The sequence below is a fragment of the Lipophrys pholis genome (assembly GCF_963383615.2).
Source record: "Lipophrys pholis genome assembly, chromosome: 4".
Lineage (NCBI taxonomy): Eukaryota > Metazoa > Chordata > Actinopteri > Blenniiformes > Blenniidae > Lipophrys > Lipophrys pholis.
Genome location: NC_137637.1, coordinates 22,050,635 through 22,063,316, shown reverse-complemented (window position 1 = coordinate 22,063,316; position 12,682 = coordinate 22,050,635). Strand labels below are relative to the sequence as shown.

Genomic DNA, 12,682 nt, shown 5'->3' with positions numbered 1-12,682 from the left:
GTGTGTGTGGTTGACCCGTGTGGCAGAGGGCAGAGGGGCTGACAGTGTCACTGCTTTGGCTCAGCTGGAGTAACAATCTGGTGTACAGTGGAGCCACGGGGACTCTGGTTCTCCAGTGGAACCTATATAATGGCATCCACATAACGTATAGCTTTGCTGCAGCTGCGTAAATAGCCCAATATATATATATATAAACACACACACACATACACACAGTATATAAATCACGCAGTTCTTTCTTTTGTCAAAGAAAAGTAAAATCTCTTGGTGATGATAGTTTAATTGTGTTTTTGTTCCAGGTTACTTCTAACAGTGGTAGCAGTGCTTTCATCATATTCCATCCATTTGCTGCTAAAGTCATCTGGTATTGTAGGTATGTATGTCATCAGACAACCTGCACGTTATCATGAGCAAATATTTGAATTACTCTTTCTCCCATCACAATGTGTGATCTCTTTAGGACTCCCTGATCTGTTATACGTCTTATATTTCCAAAAGAACCATTATGGACTCACAAATTTGTCTCTTTTGTCTATTTGTGGCGCAGGTATTCGTGCGTATGAGCAGCTCGGTTACAGAGCCTTCGGGACCCCCGGGAAGATGGCGGCAGGTATTGCCATCACGCTGCAGAACATTGGAGGTGAGGTCACACATTGGTTTGTGTCTTTAAAAAAAATGTAGTGCTTATAGTATTTTCTAGCTTTTTAGTATGGGGAAAAAGAAATGTATGGCTCTAATATTAGTACTGATGTCTTTTCATACCTTCCTTTCTTAGCAATGTCCAGTTACCTTTACATCGTCAAGTATGAGTTTCCTCTGGTCATCCAGGCGTTTCTGAGGCTGGACAATCCTGCAGGGTGAGTGACTCCTGATCAGACCGTATCCATCCATCTTCTATGATGCTTTATGCAGTCTGGAGTCGCAGGGCACTGGAACTGATCCCTGACTGTCTGCAAACATTGGACTCACACTCACATTCAACCCGAAGGGAAATTTAAAGTCACCAGTTAGCCTCAAAGGGAGGCCAGCAGGAGGAATTCAAAGCACCTGAAGAAAACCTAAATACATATAGAGAATATAAACTATGGACAGAAAGACTCCCAATGCTGGAACTACAAAAGGGTATTTATTTCAATGCATGTCTCACAATAATTTCTCAAATCTATTGAAAGAAATTCCACAAATGACAGTTATTCACCTGTCTAGCAGGGTCGGTAAATATCCTTTTTGTTTTTGTTCTTGGTAACTACAATGCACAAAACAAAACAACGCAAATAATTATCAGGTGTGTTCAAAACAAATAATAATAATAATAATAATCAGGTTTGTTTAAATCAAGAAGTAGTGCATACTAATGCTGCAACCTTACTATTTTGTTTTGCAGGAAAAAGTCAATGTGACTCGAATCCGTTTCAGTGTGACACCTTTAGACCTTGCCGCGCCTCCTAAAAATTAAATCATAATCTTGTGCCAGGAAAAGCTGCGTGTTATCCCATCTCATCTCCTCATGCTGTCGCGACAAAGAGTTTAGCCTCCACACAAGAGTGCTGCTAAGCTGTGCCAGTCGTCGGCCTGCCACCACTCTGGATGCGATGAGCAGCTGGCGTGAGAACAGCTGCGATAGTGACCCCAGAGGAGGCGAGGCGCACCGCAACCGGGAACACACATCAAAACACAGCGCGACTCCACAGCTGAAAACGTAAACCATGGGATACCACTGGCTAGTGCAGGTGGCTGCAGAGACAAACAACACTCACTCTCTTGGATGGGATTTCCAAAGTGATCCATCCCCGCAACCCTTACCCCAGTTAGGCCTTCTCTTCACATCTTTTGTGTTTTTTTTTGGTTTGAGGAAGAGCAGATGGTAAAAAAAAAACTAGTCTCTGCATTACAATTGTTGATCCATTAACATATGCAGGTATAAAATCCACATTGAGAATTTACGTTTGTGGAATCATTCGTCCCGTTTTATAACTAAAACACAAGCACGTGTAGAATCTGTACTGAGACAAATGAAAACAACTACTATTACTACTATCGACTGAGAAATACTGGGATCGATGTGTTGCATGATATACTGTGACAGCATGCTCCCATTGTTTTCTGGTGTCAGCTCTGTTTTTGTTTGCGTTGCGAGGTTGTTGCCGTAGGCCACGGGCAACAATCGTTGTTTATTAGAAATGACAGTCTAGAGTGACCCAGTGGCGTTTTCTCCTGTCACTGGATGTGCATCTGTATTGTATCTGTGTTCTGCTCCACCTTAAATAGCAGCTGCTATACACTTTATAGAGAAACATTGTATTGATGTCTCAAAAGTATAGTCATCAAACAGTAAAAGATTGAAAAAAAATGATCATTTTTCAAGTGAATATCACAATAGATCATAATATATTCAAGATAGTGGGATCCTTTGTTTCATTTTCATCTGAGCTTTTATCATGGGTACGAGCATACCTTGAGAAAATCTAAAAGCACAAATATGGTCACAACATGATCACAGTGAAAGCGGGCAGGTCAGACGCTCAATAATGGGAGGCTAAAAGGAGCAAAATAAAGCTGACCTGCATGAATGTGAGGGAGCTAATCAGAAAAACTGAGAGCAGGTGAGAGAGGAGGAGCAGATCAGATGATTGTCCAACTCACATAAACAAGCACCTGGGGGAATTCATCAGGAGATCAATGGGATAAACAGCAATCAAAACCACAACATGTACACAACTAATGAGCAAGAGAGAAAGCTGCTCCATCAAAAACCTGCAAGTAGGTGACTGTGGAGGGTGCTATGTGCGCGTGTATGCTCATCATGGTTTTTGTAGTAATAATGTGTAATTGTACATCTGGAGATTTGCATGTGTTTGGGGAAATACTTAACTCAAGAATATTTTGTGTGTGTATCAGTAATAAATGGTATTCATGAGCCAGATGACAACAGGAGAGCTGAGCTTCTTTCTTTTTTTTTACATGCGCGTGCGTGCTTATGTTAACAGATGCTGCATCTCCGCTGTGTGTCGGCACCTGATAGGAGGCAAGAAATTAATCATCCCTGTTGTGTCACTTTAAAAATAACTCACATGGCTTTCTTCCTGTCCCTGTGACACTACGATGTGTCACTTGAGATTGTCTGTCATATGCTTTTCTGGACTGCTGATATTAATCGCTTCCTTTTTGTTAAAGTTGTGTTTCTTTAAGTTGGCACTGGAGTTTTGTAATCAGGCATAGGTTAACAATTTTCGTCACTGGTGAAAAGAGTACTGAACACTTTTACTTGTGTACAGTCATTATTACAATACCACTCTCAAAAACTATTCAAAAGTATCGGTTACCTTCTGATTGTTTTCCTTCTTTTTCGACAGCTCATCAAACATAAAAATGAATCATCATTCATTCGATTGTAGAAAGTGTGTGCATACATTGTGAGCAAATGTGATCTTGATTGCCACTTCTACCAATCTGATCTAAAAGTCGTATTGTGACCAACTGAACCAAAATCACACGTTTGTCTTCATTTGAGCTTTATTCTAAAATCACTATGAATGCATTTGACATCTATCTTTGGAAAATGTATGCAAACATAAAGCAATTACAGAGTAATTACAAGTAATATCCCGTTCATATTATTATGGGGTTATAATGTTCCTGCCATGCCACCAAGTTGGTTTTGAGAAATCACCCTCTGAAAACATTTCCCTATGGGCAGGATTTGAACATTTTGATTTCATACTTGCTCAGTTTGTTTTCTCTTCATTCCTTTCTCAGAAGTGAATTAAACAACTTAACATCGTTTTGTGGATTCAAAATAGTCCCTCGCCATCGCCTAAATCCAGTTTGGAAGGCTCCCTGATTTTATTGTTCAGACATTTTCTCCTGAATTTGCTCAATCAATACCCGAGTTATTACAAGTGCTTAAGAGAATTGAGATTGAGTGGAGTGTTTAAGTCAAGTAATTCCAAATCAATACGTTTAATTCTCACTGTCTGTATCTTTCTGCCTCTCTGCAGGGAATGGTATATGAATGGAAACTACCTTGTCATCATTGTATCTATCGCAGTGATATTACCACTGGCTCTGATGAAGCAGCTTGGTGAGTCGATATTGTCATGTCTTCCTTTTTACATCTCCTCAGACTCATGTCTCAGTGCAAGATATGCTCACTGAGGGTGTCTTTTTTTTTTTTTAAATGTCTGCAAATGTTACAAATATGTGTGAAATAATGGGCAAGGACAGGTCAGAGACAATACCTACATTAACTGGAAAAAGCAGAAAACTTTGCACAATCTATGCCCCTCTGCTTAAATATAACCACGTAGCCATGCCAGCAATACTGCCTGACTGACAGAAAATCACCAGTTTATTAACAGAAACATCTGCTCTCATGACACACACTGTGTGTGCCAGCAGGCCGGTGGAGTGTAGTACACAAAGTGCAAACACAGCAAAAAAAAGAAGAAGAGAAAAAAAAGGGGACGTTTGAAAAGTAAACAGGGAAAACCTTTTTGGAAATGAGAAACGGGGCGTGTTGGCCGACCTTTTCGGAAGAAGTTTGTCTCCTGCTGAGACATCTGAGCCACGAGCAGCAGTCACAGTCCAGTGATCAGGCACAGCACAGTCACATTCAGTGTGTCACAAACTTTGAAGAACATGTAGACGGGGGGAATACTTAAATAGGTGGTTTAAATATCTGTTTGTTTTGAGATACCTCAAACCTCTCAATCATATCAAGTTTGACTTTCAAGAACTGAAGCATTTTGTTGATTTTCTAGTTTTTTTTGTCTGTGGCCATCAGATATTAAATAATTAGGGCTAGAACTAAAACTAGAACATGTTAGTTTTAGGTTTTAATTAATAAATCGATTGATTGCACTCCTTTTCATAGTCAAAGGCCTGTCATTTATTTGCAGAGCATAATTGTATTAATTCATGGAAGTATATTTCTGTATATATCTTTTTTGTAAACCTTATTCCAAATATGGTTTGATGAGATATTTTTATAATTGGTATTTGTGTTTATTACATCGTCATAATATTGAGTTATAAAATATTTTTATTTTATTTTATTCATGTAAGTATTGAATTCAAACCCTTTTCTCTTGACTCGTCCTTGAAAATTACACACACTGTTAGAAATAGTCCCCCTTCCTCTCAAGTTTCATTCTATATACGAAGAAGATGTTCCTCTTCACAGGAATAGACTGTTCCTTTTTCTTGTTGACAAAAATTATATTATAATATAATGTTCAGCGATATTTGATATATTAAAATGTTTGTGTATTAGTCTTACTAAAGTTGGCATTGTAATCCAAGATAAGAGAATTGCTAATAAAGTGTCTGTGTTTCAGGATACCTGGGATACACCAGTGGCTTCTCACTGAGCTGCATGGTTTTCTTCCTTACTGCTGTAAGTCCTTGGCTCTTGGTACACACATGTGAAAAAGATTTCATTTTTCTGTTTGATTTTTGTGTGATAGCTGCAGGCATATTCAGATGAGCTGGGACCCTCCCACCACCTCTTTAGTATTCCCTGCTCTCACTGCTCATCGCCATGGACTAATGTTTGTTTTCTGCAGTTCCAGGCGGTGCTGGTTCTCTGTCTTTCTCTGACCTAGTTTTGGTTGTGCAAGCTCTAATCCACTCACTGCACTCTCTCTTTCTCTCTGGCTCTCCCATTGACATATTTTCTGCCTGTCTGTATTTTAACTGCGTCTCACAGCCTTTTGTTTGTGCTTCGCACTTCTCTCACTGTACAGGTCATCTACAAGAAGTTCAATGTTCCTTGCCCATTTGAGGACTTCTCATTTAACAACACTGCCAGCATTATGAATGTCAGTGCCAAGGACCCTGATGCGGAGACTGATCCTGCCTGTATTCCCAAAATGGCCAACCTCAACTCACAAGTAGGTTTATGCATGTCACTCAGTCCAAATCAGCAAATTCACCTTCACTGCCATGGTCACTGACAAGCACCCACTTATGTCATAGTCATCCTTAGCATGTTGCCAGTGCCCCTGCACAATCCAAGCATGGAAACTTTGCTTTGAAGCACTCAGCTGCATTGAAACAGGGATCGAGACCGTTATGAAGCAGTTAATTGGTGACAGCGCCCTGTGACTAATGTGGGGCTCAGGGATGGACGATGACCCCTGAGCTGTCTGGAGAAGTGTGACCATTGCTTTGGCATTTGCTTTTCTTCACTGAGATCATCAAGTTTGTTCTCTTTGAGCCAAAGAGTCAACTCGTGAGTGAAATGGGAAAGGCGTGACATTATTTTAAGTACGTGTATTTTTCACACAGCGAAGACTGTACCTCCACAACAAGATGGTCTTGAGAGACCTTGAATAACAGATTGATGCCTAACTTGAACTTTCAGTACTTATTTTGCTTTATAGCATTGTGAAATTCTTTATTTCTTCTGTAATCCTCTCAAGCATTTGTATTGGCTTCCATTAAAGATATATGTGACTTTCTTTACCCTGGCTCGTAGGACCAGTCCCTGCTGCTTAGCAGCTTACAAGTCAGGCATTTTTGAATAGGCTCAAGCTGGTCTCCAGCCAGGCCCAACTTAATCACAAGGAAACAATTAGCTCTCTGTAATGTGTCAGAGGGAGTAATGGGCAGTAAAGCTTGAGGTTGGTGGTAAGACGTCTGGGATGGCGTTGCTGTATCTATGGTGACCTGTTGGGGTTCATTTTCAGACGGCCTACACCATCCCTATCCTGGCGTTCGCCTTTGTGTGCCACCCCGAGGTCCTCCCTATCTACACAGAGCTGCGCAAGTACGTGTTTATGATGGACAACCCCTGCTAAGTTTCTTTCGGACAAACAAACAAAATCTGTTTCGTAACTGAAAAGCTATTGTGTCTGCTTTATGCTTGGCTGATCATAACCTAGTCACATGCACAGCTTTCACTTTATTTTGAAATGTGATGGCACTGTTTGTATGCTCTAGCATGTTGTTAGTTTGAATTGATCATCCCGCCTTGACCCGCTGTTGCTTGTATCTCTAACAATAAGTTGTTTGTAATGAAATAATTGCATTCTTCTCCAAGAAAAAAAGCCCTGGAGCTAAAATGGGTATTTCAAGGTTTATGGGCAATATTGTTTTTCTATGGGCATATTACAGTGACGTACCAGAAAAACGCCCTGGTCTTTGCGTTTGTTTGCTTGTGTCTGTGCGCGCGTGACATCACATTGCAATATTTTCTGATTTCAGTGCCACCAAGAAAAAGATGCAGCATGTGGCCAACATCTCCATTGCAGTTATGTACATCATGTACTTCCTCGCTGCGCTTTTTGGATACCTAACTTTCTATGGTGAGGCATGGTCCTCCTCGCATTGCAGAATAATGTCTGCCTCGTTCTCTGTCTGTCTGTCTGTCTGTCTGTCTGTCTGTCTGTCTGTCTGTCTGTCTGTCTGTCTGTCTGTCTGTATATCTTTGCAACATTTTGGAACTCTTAGCTTATTTTTTATTCTGAAAAATTCCATCGTAGTTCAGCCACTGAGGTCTGTTCTACAGTATCATAGTGCACCCCTGCCCTCTAGTGGTAATGGAGTAAACATAAAAAAATGCAATAGTTTCCAAAGGGTTTTTTTCCACAATGTATTTGCATAAGTTACTTTTTATCTCCATCAAAGATACTCTTGTTACATTCTTTCGACTTTAATGAAGACAGTTATCTTATCGAAATCAGCATATTTGAATACACACAACACGCATGATTTCTTATTTGTTGTATACACATTTGTTGTGAGTTTGTTTGGGAGGTGAATCTTGTTCTTTACAGGTGATTCTTCAGACATGCTCTATCTTGCTGTTTGTTTCTCCTTCAGGTAAAGTGGAAGCAGAGCTGCTTCACACCTACAGCCGCATTGATCCGTATGACTCATTGATTTTGTGTGTACGTGTAGCGGTGCTCACTGCCGTCACTCTCACTGTGCCAATTGTGCTCTTTCCTGTGAGTACAGCCTTACAGTCCCCACACATGCCACTAACTCTAAAGCCTCTGTAATGTTTGAAAGTACAGCCAAACAAAACTGATAACCTTTTCGGTGTGGATCAGGTACGACGGGCTATCCAGCAGATGATGTTTCCCAATAAGACCTTCTACTGGCCCCGCCACATCGCCATTGCCTTTGTTCTGCTAACTTTCATCAACCTGCTGGTCATCTTTGCCCCCAACATCCTGGGAATCTTTGGGATCATTGGTAGGTGACAACTCAACTTTTGGTATTACTCAGTTACTTGTAAATACCCGCTGAAGAAACCTTTTCTTCAGTGGCGGCAGAGCTTCATCCAGAATTTAAATTTATTGTAAGTCTGGAATGTTAATTCATTCCTATGGCTCACTGCCGTTCTTACATCCAGTGTTTGGTTGCAGTAGGCAGCCATTTTGCGGAAGGAAAAGGTGTAATAATTCAATGTGTGCTACTTGCTAGGTGACAGCCTACTTCATTGTTTTCCCTTGATGTTGGTAGAAATGCCCTGGACAAACTGCTACTTCATCACAGGGCTAATGAGATATGAGAGGGTACATATTTAAAAGTAACGCATCAGTATATATTTCTGATTGTTCAATAAAAAAAAATGTCCTGACGTTTTCAAATGATTTACATATCCTCTACCAAGATGGAGGACTTCATGAGAGTAGAAAACAGTGAAAATGCATGAAGAAATGGTGTGACAAATACATTTGTATTTCTTTCTGTGTTTTCCAGGTGCCACGTCTGCCCCCTGTCTCATCTTCATCTTCCCTGCAATATTCTACATACGTATTGTACCCAAAGAAGAAGAGCCGCTGCGCTCGCCCCCCAAAATCCTGGTGAGCATCATGAAAATATGAGAAAAATAGATATAAATTCAGCTTCCTTCAAAGAATATCGACCAAGGTTATTTAATGTCATTCGCACATGTCCAGTAGACACTCGTGTAAGAATATGTGTTGTGTAAACATAGAGATAACTTGCCTTAAAGTTTGATGCCTCTTTTGGCTAAAAGTGGCTTTACACTACTGAGAACACCTCTTTGTTAGAGAACTGCCTCAGTTTCTTCAATCACATAACAATGAATTTTACCTCTGCCATTGCATGTACACCTGGTATCTATTTGTTCGGGGATTGTTATATTCAGCTCATATTGTATTTCAATCACTTTTGTGGGACTTCAACCTCAACAAGACCGTATTTTAGATAATCAATTACTTTCTTGCTATCTTGAACAGATAACAGGCGTCTCTATATTGTGTGCGCGTGGATGATCTACTCATCCTCCCACTGACCACATGCCTTAAAGACATGCACTGATTGCTGCTGTGCTGAATGTGCTTGTCACACGATTAAATGACACCAAAAGCTCTTAACATGAGTGGGGTTTTTTTTCTGTTCAATCACATTGTGACAGAAAGCTTCACAGATAAGGATTAGATGCTAAACTTATATTTTTACTCAGTCAAGATCATTACTCCCTTTAACCTTGCTTCAAAAAAAATTATTACATGTTCAATAACCAGACATGTTATGTTACTACATTAGGAATCGTTTAGAAGCTATACTCCATTGCCCAATTTCATTGTGAAACCACGTTATATACTCTTTCTATGAAGAAAAATGAACATACGTCAACATGTTAAAATGCATTTTTATGGCAGCCTTCTATGGCCTATAAACACATAACATTTTGAAATGTATCAAATAAATATAGCAGCTTTTGTCTCGAAATGCGCAACGCCATTTAATCCCGGTCTAGACATCTTTGGTAATGAGAGTCATGGTTTTCCTTTAATTTTGTGAGAGAGAGCGACAGAGAGAGAGAGAGAGAGAGAGAGAGAGAGAGAGAGAGAGAGAGAGAGAGAGAGAGAGAGTATGCTCATGTATATGAAAGCTACATACTATATACACTATTGTGGCTTGAATGCTGGATTACAACACTGCTTTCTAGTGGCTGAAGAAGGGAAGCACTTCCATTTTATTTTTTTTGTAGCTGTTTTTCTTCATTTGAGTTGCATTTTGAATCCACTGCAGAAATCTACGAGAACCACAGTTTAGAGATCCTTAGAAAAAAGGGTTAGATTTAAGGTTTCCTTCTGAGAAACACACCAACAAGCACTAACATCTTCAGTTGGACTGTGGGAGAAAACAATGGGAGGTGGTTAGAATATATACGCACATAGGGAGAATATGGAAACTCTATATTGCGCTCACACTCATTCCTATATCTGTTTATTTCTGAGAATGTATGCAAGCTGCTCATCTTTATACTTGGTATCACAATTCTTACTCAACAGATGAATAATTTCCCCACAGTCATCTCTCCTTCACTCACTCTGTCTCTCTTTCTCTTCCAGGCTGCCTGTTTCGCTGGGCTTGGCTTCCTGTTTATGATAATGAGTCTGAGCTTTATCATCATTGATTGGACATCAGGCACCAGTAAAGCTGCCAGTGGGCATTAAACACCACCTTCCGTTTTTACCAGGTTTTATATTGTTGATTTAGATCTGTGTTGTCATGTTTCTGGTTTTACTTTGAATCACATTCGATGTTGAAGACACCCTATTGTATCAGTAAGAAAATATTACCCACAGACAGCTTGGGTTCAGCATGGCTCTCCACTCTGCAACTGCTCCTGAACTCCTGTTGCCCTGTACATCCTGCCAAACAGTGATTGTAGATCCATTCCAGTATGTTATATTTTAAATAACGGAACGGCCAGGTGCATAAAGATCAGTTGTAAGTCTCAGAGGCTGTGCCTTGTGGGAAGGATGTATGGAAAAAAAGCAAAAAAAAACCTAGAAAGCTGCTGTCTTCATACACCTGTACTTATGTTGAGTTTTGAGCTTCTGGCCTTCTTTCACTAGCCATGTTTTGTCCTAAACAATCTGCAAATTGCTACACAATTTGAGGCATCTTCTTCCTAAAATTACTGATAAACAGTTCTTTTATGATTTGTATGTCTATTATTATTATTATTATTATCATTATTATTCTAAGTTATTCAAATAACTACCTATTTTCTATTATGTGCAACTCCAGAGGAAAGTGATAGCAAATGCTACTGCACAGTTGGAAAGATGAGTTAAAGGAATAGTCCAGCAATTTGGGAACTGGGGACGCCTGCTTCCTTACTGAGAGTTAGATGAGATATCTGACAAAATATTTGTGTCTATGAGCATGTTTCATTTTTGGGGGCTAGTTAATTTAGCTCAACATTGAGTCTCAGCTCTGCTGAACTATTCCTTTAAGGTGTGCTGCCTTTAGCTCCAGTTTCACTAACACGCGTGCTGCTGTTGTTTATTTTATGTACCGGGGTGTTAACATTCTCACCTCAGACAAAGCAGGGTGAAAAACCACAATGTTTGTTGCACAGTGAGCACATTTATCTTTACATTCCTGCACAATACAATGTAGTGGTAGATGATTTTTTATTATCAATCACTACTTGATGAAAACCTCAGCTGATGCAGTATGGACTGATGAAATGGTCCTCAGTTTACGCTAACTGAGGCAATCTACATCAGAGAGTCGGGGACATTTCAAATGCCTCTTGCATATCCAGATGTCCGGCACAGTATGTGCAAGGCTCCCTTTGTGATGTACAAGAATTGTTCTTTTTCAGTATTATGATGTAACGGACAGTTATGGATGGTACTGAAGATCTCATCCAATTGATTGTACAGATCAAAGTGATGACAGGATTGAGAAAAAGCACAGATGGTTTTAACCTGGAAGAGTTAATGTGTTGTTTCTGAACATATACCGGAAGTAGTCAGAGATAACCAAAACGTGTAAAAACAACATCAACAGGGTCACTTCATGAAGTGGTTAGTAACAATCTGTTGCTTGTAAATATTTCTGCGTTCAGCACAACCTTAATCCCTAACAGAAACGACAGATATGGGATGTCTATCTCTAACAATCTTGAAGAGAAGTTAGCAATAGCACTTCCCTTTTATAAGCACAAGGTCGTAGCCATTGGTGAGATGAAACACAGAGCATATTCAATATGTGATTTAATGGGGTGTCCCAGCATTTAACAAAATCTTTGATCAGTCGCTTAATCTAATGTAGTTGATGAATTAGTGACGTATTGATGGTTGTCAGACATTACTTGAAATAGTTACATAAATGTAGCTTCCCAATAAGCCCACCCCACCCCCCACCCCCCGGTCGGCTCTTCAAATACAATGACTAAATACTTAGATGTACTGTTGGAGGTTTTTAAGTGTCTGTGTTGTTTAAAAAAGAAAACATGGTTTCACTGTATTTGAACTCTAGTACCTATATGCATCTGTGTCGTTTAACCTGCACCTGTACCATGATCAGAAGTGTAATTCAAGTACATTGATGGATTAACCGTTGTTTTAAACTTGTTTATCCAGGCGGAGCGGTTGGATTGATTCACTGATTAAATGCAAGATGATTGGGGTTTGTTTTTTTTCTTCTTACATTTGTCTTTTATAGGCAGTGGTATATCATCTGTGGTATAGTTGCTTCATATCTGACTTCCATGCTGCTTCTTGACAGACAGTAACAGACTAACATGGAGTTGTTAGCAAGCTGGTGTACTACGTTTCATATTTTGTATTATGAACATTCCTGTTACATCAGACTACTTCAAGTGCTGTATGGGTTATTGTCCTGTTTGTGGTACAGCAAGTCACTTTTAATCATCTTTCTTTTTTTTTCCTTTTTCTTT

The 12,682-nt window shown here is 39.7% G+C and overlaps 1 protein-coding gene across 2 annotated transcripts in view; it reads left to right on the top strand.

Annotated features, from left to right (window-relative positions):
* Positions 1 to 10,756, top strand: part of LOC308109132 (sodium-coupled neutral amino acid transporter 3-like) — a 32,268-nt gene extending 21,512 nt beyond the window's left edge. For both annotated transcript variants that reach the window (XM_080462511.1, XM_080462512.1), the window contains 12 exons: positions 300 to 373; positions 548 to 640; positions 776 to 857; positions 3,999 to 4,081; positions 5,337 to 5,395; positions 5,745 to 5,891; positions 6,690 to 6,769; positions 7,207 to 7,307; positions 7,825 to 7,949; positions 8,055 to 8,199; positions 8,710 to 8,813; positions 10,335 to 10,756. In XM_080462511.1, the coding sequence (XP_080318637.1) occupies positions 300 to 373; positions 548 to 640; positions 776 to 857; positions 3,999 to 4,081; positions 5,337 to 5,395; positions 5,745 to 5,891; positions 6,690 to 6,769; positions 7,207 to 7,307; positions 7,825 to 7,949; positions 8,055 to 8,199; positions 8,710 to 8,813; positions 10,335 to 10,439 (1,198 nt within the window). In that variant the 3' untranslated portion in view covers positions 10,440 to 10,756. The remainder of the gene's footprint in view (positions 1 to 299; positions 374 to 547; positions 641 to 775; positions 858 to 3,998; positions 4,082 to 5,336; positions 5,396 to 5,744; positions 5,892 to 6,689; positions 6,770 to 7,206; positions 7,308 to 7,824; positions 7,950 to 8,054; positions 8,200 to 8,709; positions 8,814 to 10,334) is intronic.
* The last annotated feature ends 1,926 nt before the right edge of the window (positions 10,757 to 12,682 follow it).